Source organism: Petaurus breviceps, unplaced genomic scaffold (genome assembly GCF_028583685.1).
Source record: "Petaurus breviceps papuanus isolate PSGF00001 unplaced genomic scaffold, PetGlider_PUasm1.0 220, whole genome shotgun sequence".
NCBI classification, from domain to species: Eukaryota; Metazoa; Chordata; class Mammalia; order Diprotodontia; family Petauridae; genus Petaurus; species Petaurus breviceps.
The window spans coordinates 51,246-63,052 of record NW_027185876.1 but is presented as its reverse complement, the minus strand read 5'-3'; the positions used below and the strand labels follow the sequence as shown (position 1 = coordinate 63,052).

The following is an 11,807-nucleotide window of genomic DNA, read 5'->3' as shown; positions in this document are numbered from 1 at the left end:
TTCCTTCCTTCCTTCCTTCCTTCCTTCCTTCCTTCCTTCCTTCTTCATTTATCCATATATTCATCTATTCATTCATTCATTTATCCATTCATCTTTTCATTTATTTATTTACTGAACTGTGTTGTGATGCAGTGATAAGCAGGGCATGGTCTCTTCTCTCAAGAACTTTTGTCTTCTTAGGAGGTATAAGACATGCGTAGAAAACTGTGTTAAAAAAACAAATATTCTTGAGGCAAGCATAAAATATGGTAGAAATTCAGGTGAGGGGAAATTAATTTCCTTGTTTAAAGGCTTGATATCTCTTCAGAGAGGAAGAGGGGCACCTAAACTGGACTTTGAAGATTCAGTAGTATTTTTTTTTTTGCTTTTGTTTTTTTGGAGGGGGAAGGTAGGGCAATTGGGGTTAAGTGACTTGCCCAAGGTCAAACAACTAGTTTTGTGTTAAATGTCTGAGGCCACATTTGAACTCAGATCCTCCTGACTCCAGGACTAGTGCTCTATTCACTGCACCACCTAGCCGCCCTGAATCATTAGGATTTTGACCTGCAGAAATATGGCCAGGAGGAATAGGAAGGAGTGAGAGTGAAGACATAGAAACAGACAATGGTTCAACAAGTTTGGGAAATAGTCCCTTGTCCAGTTTGCCTGAATTCTAGCATATGTGAAGGGGAATGGTATACAACATGTCTGCAAAGGTGAATGGGAGCCCGTAAGTGACAGGACCCTAGACCTGGAACCAGAAGGAACTTTTGAGATCATCTCATTTCACTCTTTGACTTTGCAGATGACTCAGAGAGACAAGGGGATGTGGCTGATTCACTTTAGCAGTAAATGTTGAGAAGTGGGTCCTAAGCCCAGACCCTGTGACTGCCTTTGCTTTCCCTCAGCACCACACAGCCTTAGCCATCAAGTTTATTAGACTGCTAACAGAAATAACTGTCACAGTTGATACCCTATCCCCAAGGGCATCCTGAGTCTTGTTCTAAGGGAAGCTGAGTCTGTGTGGCATAGATAAGAGGGTACGAGGCCTCAGGTCGGGAAGCCCTGGCTTCCCATCCTACCTCTAACACCTGCTAGCCATGTGACTACTGGCAAGGACCTCATGCCTCAGTTTCTTCTTCTGTAAAATGTTGGTAATAAGACCAGAAGTACCTACCTCTTAGGCTTGTCATGAGGCTCTAATGGAATAAGGTGTGTAAAATGCTGCATGAACTACACGTATATGTAGATATAAATATTTATGCATGGGTGCTATGTATTTGTACACAAGACATATAATGTGCACATACAGTCCATCATAGACTCTTTATTATAGTATACATTTGCACATATACATGTGCACATCAATGCACAATTCTATAATTCATCACATTATATACATAGTATATATAGCATATATAAGTATCATATAATGCATATTATTATATATACTTATTACCCACATAATATTCATATGCAATATATATGTATATCTATATGTCAGATACTATTAAGACCAAGTAGAATAAACCTCTCCTTTGTCTTCCAGATTGCTCTAAGGGGTCTAAAGGTCAGAATGAGACCTTGCCTTTCCAGGTCTATCCTTTCTTGTTACAGAGAAGTCACCAAAGTGAATAACATATATGTTAAATGTGTTAAAGGACTAACCATACATACCATTACTTTGCTATTACACATACCTGATTTTTTCCCTGCAAGCTTATTCATCAGGTAGGACTTGCCAGTACGATATAGGCCCACAATAGCCACCACCACCACAGGCTTGTTTATTGAAGAAAGAATCTCCAGTGATTTCTGGTTCACTCTCAGTTCTCCTTCTGTGTTCTCAATTAAACACACTGGGGCTGGCATCTGGACATCAGTGGCCATGATGAAAGTGGTTTGTTATCTGCAAATGAAAAGTCTGGTCAAATAGGCACTGAGAGGCCCAATTGTTATTTCTAAATATGGAGCCAAGATGCGGCACCCACAGGACTCCTCTTCTGCTATTGTTTGTGACTCCCCATATCTGTGATGGGAGCCTCTTATCTCCCTGAAGAACCGGAGACTTTTCTGAGCTAATCAGCCCAAACATTTGGGAGTATTTAGCTTCTGTCTCTTCACACTGAATCTACATGAGAAAGTAGTGATGTCTGCTCTATTTGTCTCAATTTGTGTGAAAATGAACCATAGGACTGGATAGTTTAGACTGAGAAGGAACCTTACAACATATATAGTCCAATCCACTCTCTCAATATGTAGGAGGAAAATGAATCCCAGTGAAGTTCAACGATCTATTTAAGGTTTTGAAGGTAGTTAGAAGTGTGGAAGCACAGGTATTATGGATTCCTATTTCTTTCAAAATGTTAAAAAGTAATACTAGGATAGTGTCCTGTCCTAAATTCCTTAGTCTCACTTGGATAGAAAACCTAATCTGTATCTGCTCAAATTCTAAGGAACAAAGTCTCGCCCTGAAGTCTTTCTGCTTCATTCTTATAAAAGGCCTGACCTGTATCTCAAAGGCAGGTCCTTGACTGACTCAAGGAGGAACCCATGGTCCCAGAAATAGATAAGGATCATAACCAAAGAGGAGTAATGTACTTTTATTAATCTCATGAAGAGCAGCATCTGTTTTGTTCACCTTTAACCAGAATGATATATTTTAGGGAATGGTTCTTCACTGTGTGGAAGTTGTTACTATTTTTCTATTTAAGACTGTGAATTCATTCTCAGAGCAATGCTTTAAAATGCATAAAACAAAATACATAGAATTATGAAGAAAACAAATTATATTGCAGTGCAGTACTAAAAATATTAAGTCAAAAACTTCTGAACCCCAGATTAAGAACTTTTGTCCTAGCAGAGCTCTGAGAGCATCATTATTTTGTTATCTCTTGACACCATCCTCTAACATTTAATGAGAATAAGTGGGGGACACAACTATGCCCTCACATGGAGTCACTGGGAAATGATGATTAACTTCCCATATTGATTTTGTGTTCATTCATTTGTTTGTTCCTTCCTTCATTCCTTCGTTCCTTTGTTCCTTCATTCCTTCCTGCTGTCCTTTCCTTCTTCCCTTCCTTCCTTTTTCCATTCCCTCCTTCCTTCTTTCCTTTTTTCATTCAACAAGTGGGTTGCTGTTAACATACAATACTGACTGAATTGCTCTTGAGATACAAAGATATCTAAGAACTCATTGATGGAATCTAGTCCTCTGTCTTTTATATTCTAAACTTGACTTGCTATCTATCAGGTATTCCTAACTTGAGGTCCACGACCTTTTTTTTTAAAAATAGTTTGATAATTTATTTCAACATAATTGGTATCTTTGAAGATCTTATATGTTCTAATTTATGCATTCAAAAGCATCATTCTTAAATGGGAACCATAGGCTTCACTTGACTGCCTAACAGTGGCACAAAATAGGTTGAGACCCCCTAAATACTTGACTGTCTTTTTCTCCTTATTTAAGATGCTTTGCCCTTTCTTTTCTTGTTCTGCCTTTGCTTTGCCTCTTGTCTCTATTCTTCTGATTTTTGTCTAATTGCCACTCTATTTTTCTGATCCAGATTCTGCTAACATTCAAGGTATCCTGTTGCCTCGACTCTGGCTAGAGCTATGAGGTGACATCTCTTGGTGATTCTTTTCTGTGGTTAACCCAGTATTTCTAAGAGCATTACACTTGACTGTGGATTTGACTTTACTTAGAAACTTCAGGATATTATGACTGGAAGAGTAGTCACAGAATTTCAGAGCTGCCAGATATCTCCCTGGTCATTGGATCCAGCTAGTACTTCAGCAAGAATCTTTCTTACAATATCACTGAGAATGATCATCCAATTTTTTTTCTGGAAAACCTCCCATGTATGGAAGCTACTGTCTCCCAAGGCAGCCCATTACATTTCAGGGCAGATCTAATTGTTATGAAGATTTTCCTTATGTTCTTACGCCTCTTTTGACATTTCTACCCTTAACCAATCATTGGAGACCAGACAGAGCATCTTCTGCTTAGCAGCCCATCAAATACTTCGAACAACTAACCCTTCTTTCCAGGCCCAATATCCTTACTCTCTTTAACTGATTCCAATATGGCACCATTCATCTCACAGCTCTGGTAAGTCTCCTGTGGATACCCTCTAGCTTATCCAAGTCCATCTTAAAACATGGCCAACCTAAACTTAATACTCCTCCCAGAACTGAACACAAGACTCAAGATGTATTTGACCAAGGCAGATAGGCCCAGAGAACACCATCTCTCACTCTCTTATTTCTTCAGACCTGAGCTATATAGAAAGTTTTGCAGGATTGCTTGTCAGATACAGCTAGACTCCACTCCTGCCATGTGAGGGTCAGTGGGAGGACCTAGTAAGTTTTGCCTGGCTCAGAGAAGATCCAGAGGGCCATGTAAGCTGTCTCTAAGTGTTTGAAGTATTCAGCTTGGCCCCAGAGTGCTGAGGGAGCAATGGGGAGAAGTTGTAGGACAGGCACATCTAGGTTTAGAATGAGAAGTTGTCAGAAAGCATTTATTAAGCACCTACTCTGTACCAAACATTGTGCTATCACTGAGAGTACAAAGAAAAGCAAAGACAGCTCACAGGGATCTCCCAGGCCAATGGGGGAGACAGCATGCGAACAACTCTATACAAATTTTCCATGCAGTTGTTATTCAGTTGTTTCAGTGATGGCTGGCTCTTCATGGTCCCATTTGGGGTTTTCTTGATACTGCAAGTGGTTTGCCATTTCCTTCTCCAGCTCATTTTACAGATGAGGAAACTGAGGCAAACAGGGCTAAGTGACTTGCTGAGGTCACACAGCTGGCACACACCTGTCTGAGGCAGGATCTGAACTCAGGCAGATGAGTCTTCTTGACTTTCATCCTGGCATTGTATCCACAGTGCCTCCTGTCTGCCCGATTAGAGCTGTCCAAAAGTAGAATGGGTTGCCTTGGGTGGTACATTCCTCCTTATTGACTGTGTTCAAGTTGATAGATGACCACTTATTAATTATGTGATTGAAAAGGTTTTGGTTCAAGTTTGACTTGGACTAGATGGTCCTTAAGGCTTCTTCCAGTTCTGAGATTCTGTGACATGCCTCTGGTGGGTTTGGTTTTTTGCCTTATCCCATATCACACAGCAATTCACTACCAACTGAGATTTGAACATATATATTTTTGTACACATACTCATAAACTATAAACAAATAGATATGCATATATTTCACATATACATGTTTATATGTTAGTTTAGATTTAAACAGGCAATGTATTTATACATATATACATTTATACAGGTGGTCAAATTTTATTTTTATATACATACATATATGTATGTATGTATGCATAACTACATAGATATTCAGGTTGTCCCAAAATATTAGCATACTTTGAAGATATTAAAATGTAAAATTGCACTAAGACTTTTGGAATACTCTATATTGTGGATTATTAAAGGGATAGAAATGTAAAGTAGTGTGGTTCAGTAGAAAGAACCCTGGATTTCTTACCATAGACAGGTCATTTAAATTCTCTGTGCTTCAGATTTTCCTTTTGTTAAATGAAGAGGTTGGTCCTATTCAGATGGCCTCTAGGATCTTACAAACTTGAGCTTGGAAGTTATAAAAGAGCCTGATTGCACCTGTCCCTTTCACTTATGGTTACTTCCAAAGCCTTTCCTTGGTCTGGTTGTCATTAGGAAAGAAGAAAAAGGTATTCTCCTTCATCTGGCCGAGGACATAAGGTGACCTCCTGAGCATGTTTTGGGTTTGTCCAGTCTTCACCAAATGTCATTATTGGACTCTATAATTGACTGTTGTCTGCTTTCCTTAGCCAAACCCCAAATTTTTGATCCTTTCTACCTGAACCAGCCACTTCCTAGGGCCCCTGCTACCCTTTTCTGTATGAAGATAGTGTCATCTGTTGAGTGGAATGAAGAACCGAAAAGAACGTAGAGAGTATAGAGGAATGGACCAAAGAGGGGAAGGAAGAAAAAACTGATTAAAAAAGGCAAAATAAAGTCAGTGGCAAAGTGATCAGGGATCTGGGAATCTAGCCATAGATGAAGGGGCTTTAGACAGCTTTAATTTCTTTGAATATGGATTTTTTTTTTAAAGAAAAACTCTGTTTAGAATGGAAGAAGTGTTTCACCAAAGATGTAAGAGCATTTACTGAATGTTTCTGATATTTCTACAAGACACCTCATGGCATATGTCCTTAAAGATGGCAAAGCCAGCATAACTCATCATTTCTCTCCTAATGGGAGCCAGTGCCATAGTGAATATAGTGCTAGACTCAGAGACAGAAAGATTTGAGTTGCAATCCCACCTCAAGTAGTTACTGGCTCTGTGACCTTAGGCAAGTCCCTTCTGGCCTCAGTGATCTCATCTGTAAAATGGGGGGAGGTGGTATTGGACTCAATGACATCTAAACATCTTCCCATTTCTAAACTGATGATCCTATAATAATATGGTGACCATTTCTGTGTGCAGGCCACACATGTCTGTGTAGTTACTAACTTAATCAATAAAGAGCTCAGCTTTGCTTTCATTTTCACTGTGCCTTTTCCTTCTGCACAAAGTTGTTTGTTTTTTTTGAGTAGACATATGAAAACCTGGAAAAGCCTAGGCTTAAGTAGCACAGAGTAAATGGCATAGAAGATGGCTGATAGAACTTTTCAGCCAAGTTTATTTGTCTTTGGAAGGGGCTGCATGGCTGGGGATATGAATGTGTTGTATATGTTGAGAGTCAAAAGAAAGCAAAATTGAGATAAGTTTTCATCATGGAATCATAGATTTGGAAGTGAAAGGACCTTACACTTGCCCAACCCTTTCATTTTCTAGATGATTAAATTGAGGCCCAGACAGGGAAAGTAATTTCCCTACATCACATAGGTGGTGAATGACAGAGGCATGATTTAAATTCAGGGCCTCTGACTCCAAAGCTGGTCATGGTCAGGAGGTGGACCCAGGGGTGTGTTTGTTTGTTTTTGGTAGGGTAGAGGTGAAAGGGAAGGTAGGAGCTAGACCTGTAATGTCATTGACAGGAGAACTCTTGATAGAGAATGCCCCTCTCTTGGTGCAGACAGACACCCTGCTCCATAACTTGTAGTCTTAAAGAGTTATCTCAGACACTTGGTGCTTGAGAGGACTGTCAGTATGTGTCAGAGGCAGGACCTGAACTCAGGTCTCCCTGGCTCTGAGACAGCTCCATCTCCCTTCTGTACTGCTGTGTGCCACCATGACACAAGCCCAGTTTGGAGTTCCCATGGCTAAGCCTTCAGCTTGTTTTCAAGTGTACATTTCTCTGAATACATGCCTTAAGTAGCCTCTCCCACAGAAATCCTCATTTGTAGTGGCTTGCAGCCTGCCCACACCCACCACGCGCTTCCTTATTACCCTGTGGATGATACTTAACTCCCATTCTTCCAAAACTGTTGTACTCAGAAATCATCAGAAAAATACTGGTGTGAAAAAGATTATTCTTTCAGGGTAAAGGTAAAACCCTGGAGTTGTGAAAAGAACTTTGCTATTTCCCTAAAGCAATATAGACCATTCTCCTTTTCCTGTTCATTTCCAAGTCCAGCTCAATGTCCATTGACAGCATCTGTCCAAGACACACTCGTCCACTGATCACTAGGTGTCTTTCATCTACTTGTTTTTTCCATTGAGGCTATTTAGGTCAAACCCTGAGTGATTTTCAGTCTCTTTGGGTGGCCCTACAGTGTTCTGTGGGCTGGAGGCAAATTGAAGAGTCTGGCAGGCCTCCTCCTCTGCATGGGATCCCTCTTCCATTTAGAACAGGGGTGCACTTTTGTGTGTGCTGGACTCCTGGTAACAGTCTGGTGAAGTCTATGGACCCTTCCTTAGATATGCTTTTAAATGCATGAAATGAACTGCATAAGTTACAAAGGAACCCAATTATTGGAGACACAGTTTTATCAAAAGATTTCCCCATCCTGGTTCACAGGGTCCTCTGAGCTCTCTGGGGGGAGTTATGGACCCCAGGGTAAGAGGTCCAGATTCAGCCTCTGTGCTGGGCACGCTCCAGGGCACCTTTAATGAGCATAGATCTGTTTTGATATCTCTATATTAATAATTAGAATGTTGCCCTTTTGGACTTTGTGCCAAGCACTGTGCTAAGAGCTTTCTAAATGTCATTTGGTCTTTACAGCAACCCTGAGGGGGAGGTGCTATTATTATCTTCATTTTATGGGTGAGGGAAGTGAGGCAGGCAGAGGTTCAGTGACTTGTCCAGGATCACACAGCTAGTAAATGTCTGGAGCTACATTGGAGGTCAGGTCTCCTTGACTCTAGGTCCAGGGCCCCTTGCACTGTCGCACCCCCTAAGGTCCTGACAGTTAATTCCTGACTGGGAGGGAGTACCCTGACTGACATCTGAGTTGCCCTCTAGTGCCCTCTCGTGCAAACAAGAGACAGGGCTGTGGAAGGAAAGAAAACCCTCTGTCTTGTTTGGGGTTTGAGCTCTGCCTCTTACACCCATCCCACTGTGACTTTGGGCAAAGCTCTTAAACTCCTTAGTTCTCAGTTTCCCCATTTTTAAAACAAGGATGATGCTTAATTTCTTTATTTGTCAGAGTGATTATTTTTGGGTTCAAATTAGATAATATTTTTGAGCACAATAGTTAGCATCTCTGTAAGGCTTTCCAGCATGCAAAGGACTTTATTATATTATCTCATTTGATTGTCATAATGATGCTGTCATCATCCCCATTTTACAGATGAGGAAATGGAGGATGAGAAGGATGTAATTTATCCAATATCCCATAGCTAGTAAGGGGTTCTGCAGGAGAAAACTCAAGTTTTCTGGCTCCATTTCCAGTACGCTCTCGATTAAGTCACTCTGCTGCCTCAACAACATAAAGCCACCTGAACTTTAAAATAAAATTAGCAGGATCTTGTCAATGTTCTTGGTCTAATTGTCCCATCCTCTCCTCTTCCTTTTCTGTTCTTTTTTTTTTTTTAAGCAATTGGGGTTAAGTAACTTGCCCAAGGTTACACGGCCAGTTTTTTTGTGTGGGAGTTAAGTGTCTGAGGCCGGAACCTATCCCAGGTTCTCCCGACTCTGGGACCAGAATTCTTACTCATCCTTTTCTGTTCTTAAAAGCAGCTTGGTGGTGCAATGGAGAGAGTGCTGTGCCTGACACTCAGGAAGACATGAGTTCAAATGTGACCTTAGAGACTTATTATCCTAGGCAAGTCATTTCACCTCTGTTTGCCTTCGTTTCCCTATATGTAAAAATGGGAACAGTAATAGCACCTACCTCCCAGGGTTGTTGTGAGGAAAAAATGAGATATTTTAAAGTGATGTACAAACCTGAAAGTGCTACAGGAATGCTGGCAGTTTTACAGACCTGCTAGTTCTTATTCCCTAAGGAAAGCACACGATCATTCAGTGTTAAATTCTCTAACTACAGAATCTAAAGCAGTTTCATCCTGGACAGCCTTGGGAGAGTTACATTGGGTTCTGGCCTAATTTTTTTTGCAATGTCTTCTCAGCCCCTCCCCCCAAGCTGAGGCCTCTTTGCTGTTCAAAGATCTTTTTGTCTCTGCACAGCTTAGCACAGTGCCTGGCACACAGTAGGTGCTTAATAAACATCTATTGACTTTTTGATTATGAGAACAGGAGTCTTTAATATTTTTTTGTGTCATGGACCCCTTGGACAGTCTGGGGAAGCCTATGGATCTCTTCACATAATTATCTTTTCTAATGTGGAAAATAAAATGGCTTTTGAAAGGAGACCAATGCTACTGAAATAAAACTGTAATTTTTCCCATCCAAGATCACAGACCCCCTAAAAAGTCTCCACTAACCCTTTGGGGGCCTGTAGACCCCAATTTAAGAACCTTTCTGAGTAAGAACCCTAAAGTCCAAGGCTATAGTAAGGATTTGATTAAGATGAGAGCAGGAGAATAAAATGGAAGGGAAGAAACACCCCTTCAATCACTAAGGTTGTAAAAAAGGAGGGGGAAGAGGGGGAGATCCTAAAAAGCCCATGAAACAGAAGAGGCTGCGCCCTGTCTGCAGCGGCTTTTGATACTGTCCACTGACTCCTTCAAGATTTCAACTTAGCTGATGCCTGAAGTTCTCCATTAGACAATTCAGTCTTATCCTGGTGCTGGCCATTTTCTGGGAAACTCTGACTTGTCCCTTAACCAGCCGGTTTATTATGCAGATCACTGGGCTAAGATATAGGCATGCAGAGAGCAGTGGAACCCCCCTGCTCTCGGGCATCTTTAAGCGGAGGTTTAGTGAGAAGATGAAGCAGAGGGTGTGACTTTGGAGAGAAGGCAGGGGGCTAGGAGGCCCAGGTAAGGCGTCCTGTAGCGGGTGGTGCTGGAGCCTGACTCGGTAGGGGACTGGGGAGTCCTCTGCCCGCGGGCCGTGAGAGAGGACACTCCAGCTACTGAGGCAAGCCGCGCAAAGGTACTGAACGGTCAGACGCAGGAAGGTGGGACCAGGGAGCCGGGATCTTCCATCCTGCTCCACGACTCCCACGGAATAAAGGTGCCCTAGAATAGCAGAAAGCCGCCTTGGAAGAGGGAAGAGAGGACAAATCCTTACCTGTTCCGTCTTACTCTGAGGGGAAAGTTTCTGTTTCCTCTGCTCTCGTTTTCCTCGCCTGCTTCTTCCCCGTTGGTTTTTATTCTGATGTCTCTGAGCCCTGAGGGTTTCCGGAATTTCACAATATATTGCAAGATAAAAAAAAAAAAAAAAAAGGAACATCAAAAAGAGAAGCAAACAAGAAGTGAAAGAGAAAGAAAAAGAACTTTCCTTCTGAGTCACCCAGAGACAGGAGAAGCTGTAAAAGAAGTTGAGGGGAGGGTGTGGTGCGTCGCCAGGGGGTGCTGAGGGCAGGCTTTTTGCGGCCAGTCTTTTCTGGCTTGCAAAATTTCGGGAAGGGTAGGGAACATAGGGTAACCTAAAACATGTTCACACATAGGTTTGAAGTGTTGTGCTTTTCAAGATTTGTGTTTTTTGGACTTGACTTCCAACAAAAGACAACACGATTGAAGAATGTTGTCCACTTGTACCGTAAGGATTGGATCCCTTGCTCTTTTACTCATTTCTGGGACCAAAAAACATTACGGTACTACCAAGGTACCCTAGTGTCTACTGTGTTGCCATATTTCAAATTTCGAGTTTTAAGGGATTTTTTTGACTGAGTTGCTCCTTGGCACTTCGAGTCAGGGTAAATCAAGAGGTTGTGATGTCTGTCCTAATAAAATTGGGTTTGAAGCTGAGGAGAGGAGGAGGGTTACATCTGAGAGAGGAAAATCTAGTCTGAATGATAGGTTGAAGGAGGAAAGGAGTTGGCTGAGTAGGGAGCTTCCTGGCCTGGTTGAGGATGAGGAAGAAGAGGATGGAGGGCTTAAGATGTGACCAAAGGAGAGGGACTTGGATTGAGAGGGTAGGAGGGCTCAGTCTAAACCAGGAATTGACACAGTTTGATGGCGAGGGGGTTATTGTGACCTGAGAATTGAACCTGGATGGTGTGGACCAAGGAAATGCCAAACTGGGAAACTAACAAAGCAGGAGGGACTACTGGGTAGTGTGTTTTAGGGGAGACAGGGTATAAAAGATGGCTTGAAAGGAAAAGAGATAGAAGGCTTGAGTGATATTATAGAGTATTCCTTGAGAAAAAGGCAGTTAAAGGTGCCTGGAGAATCACAGTCTGGTCAAAATTTAAAGGGATCTCAGAAGCCATCTGAGGTAGCTATGTGAGCCAGGGTATAGAGACACTCAGAATGCTGCTGCCCCCAAAGAACTACAGGTCATCATCACATGGAGGGCAATGGAGAGGTATGTGGTG

General features: G+C 41.8%; 1 protein-coding gene across 1 annotated transcript in view; it reads right to left on the bottom strand.

Moving 5' to 3' along the window:
* LOC138166140 (guanylate-binding protein 1-like) overlaps positions 1 to 10,818 on the bottom strand; it is an 18,145-nt gene extending 7,327 nt beyond the window's left edge. The window contains exons 1-2 of the mRNA XM_069094546.1: positions 10,559 to 10,818; positions 1,680 to 1,888 (exon numbers count right to left, since the gene is read on the bottom strand). Coding sequence (XP_068950647.1) covers positions 1,680 to 1,869 — 190 coding nt within the window. The 5' untranslated portion in view covers positions 1,870 to 1,888; positions 10,559 to 10,818. The remainder of the gene's footprint in view (positions 1 to 1,679; positions 1,889 to 10,558) is intronic.
* Positions 10,819 to 11,807: the final 989 nt, after the last annotated feature.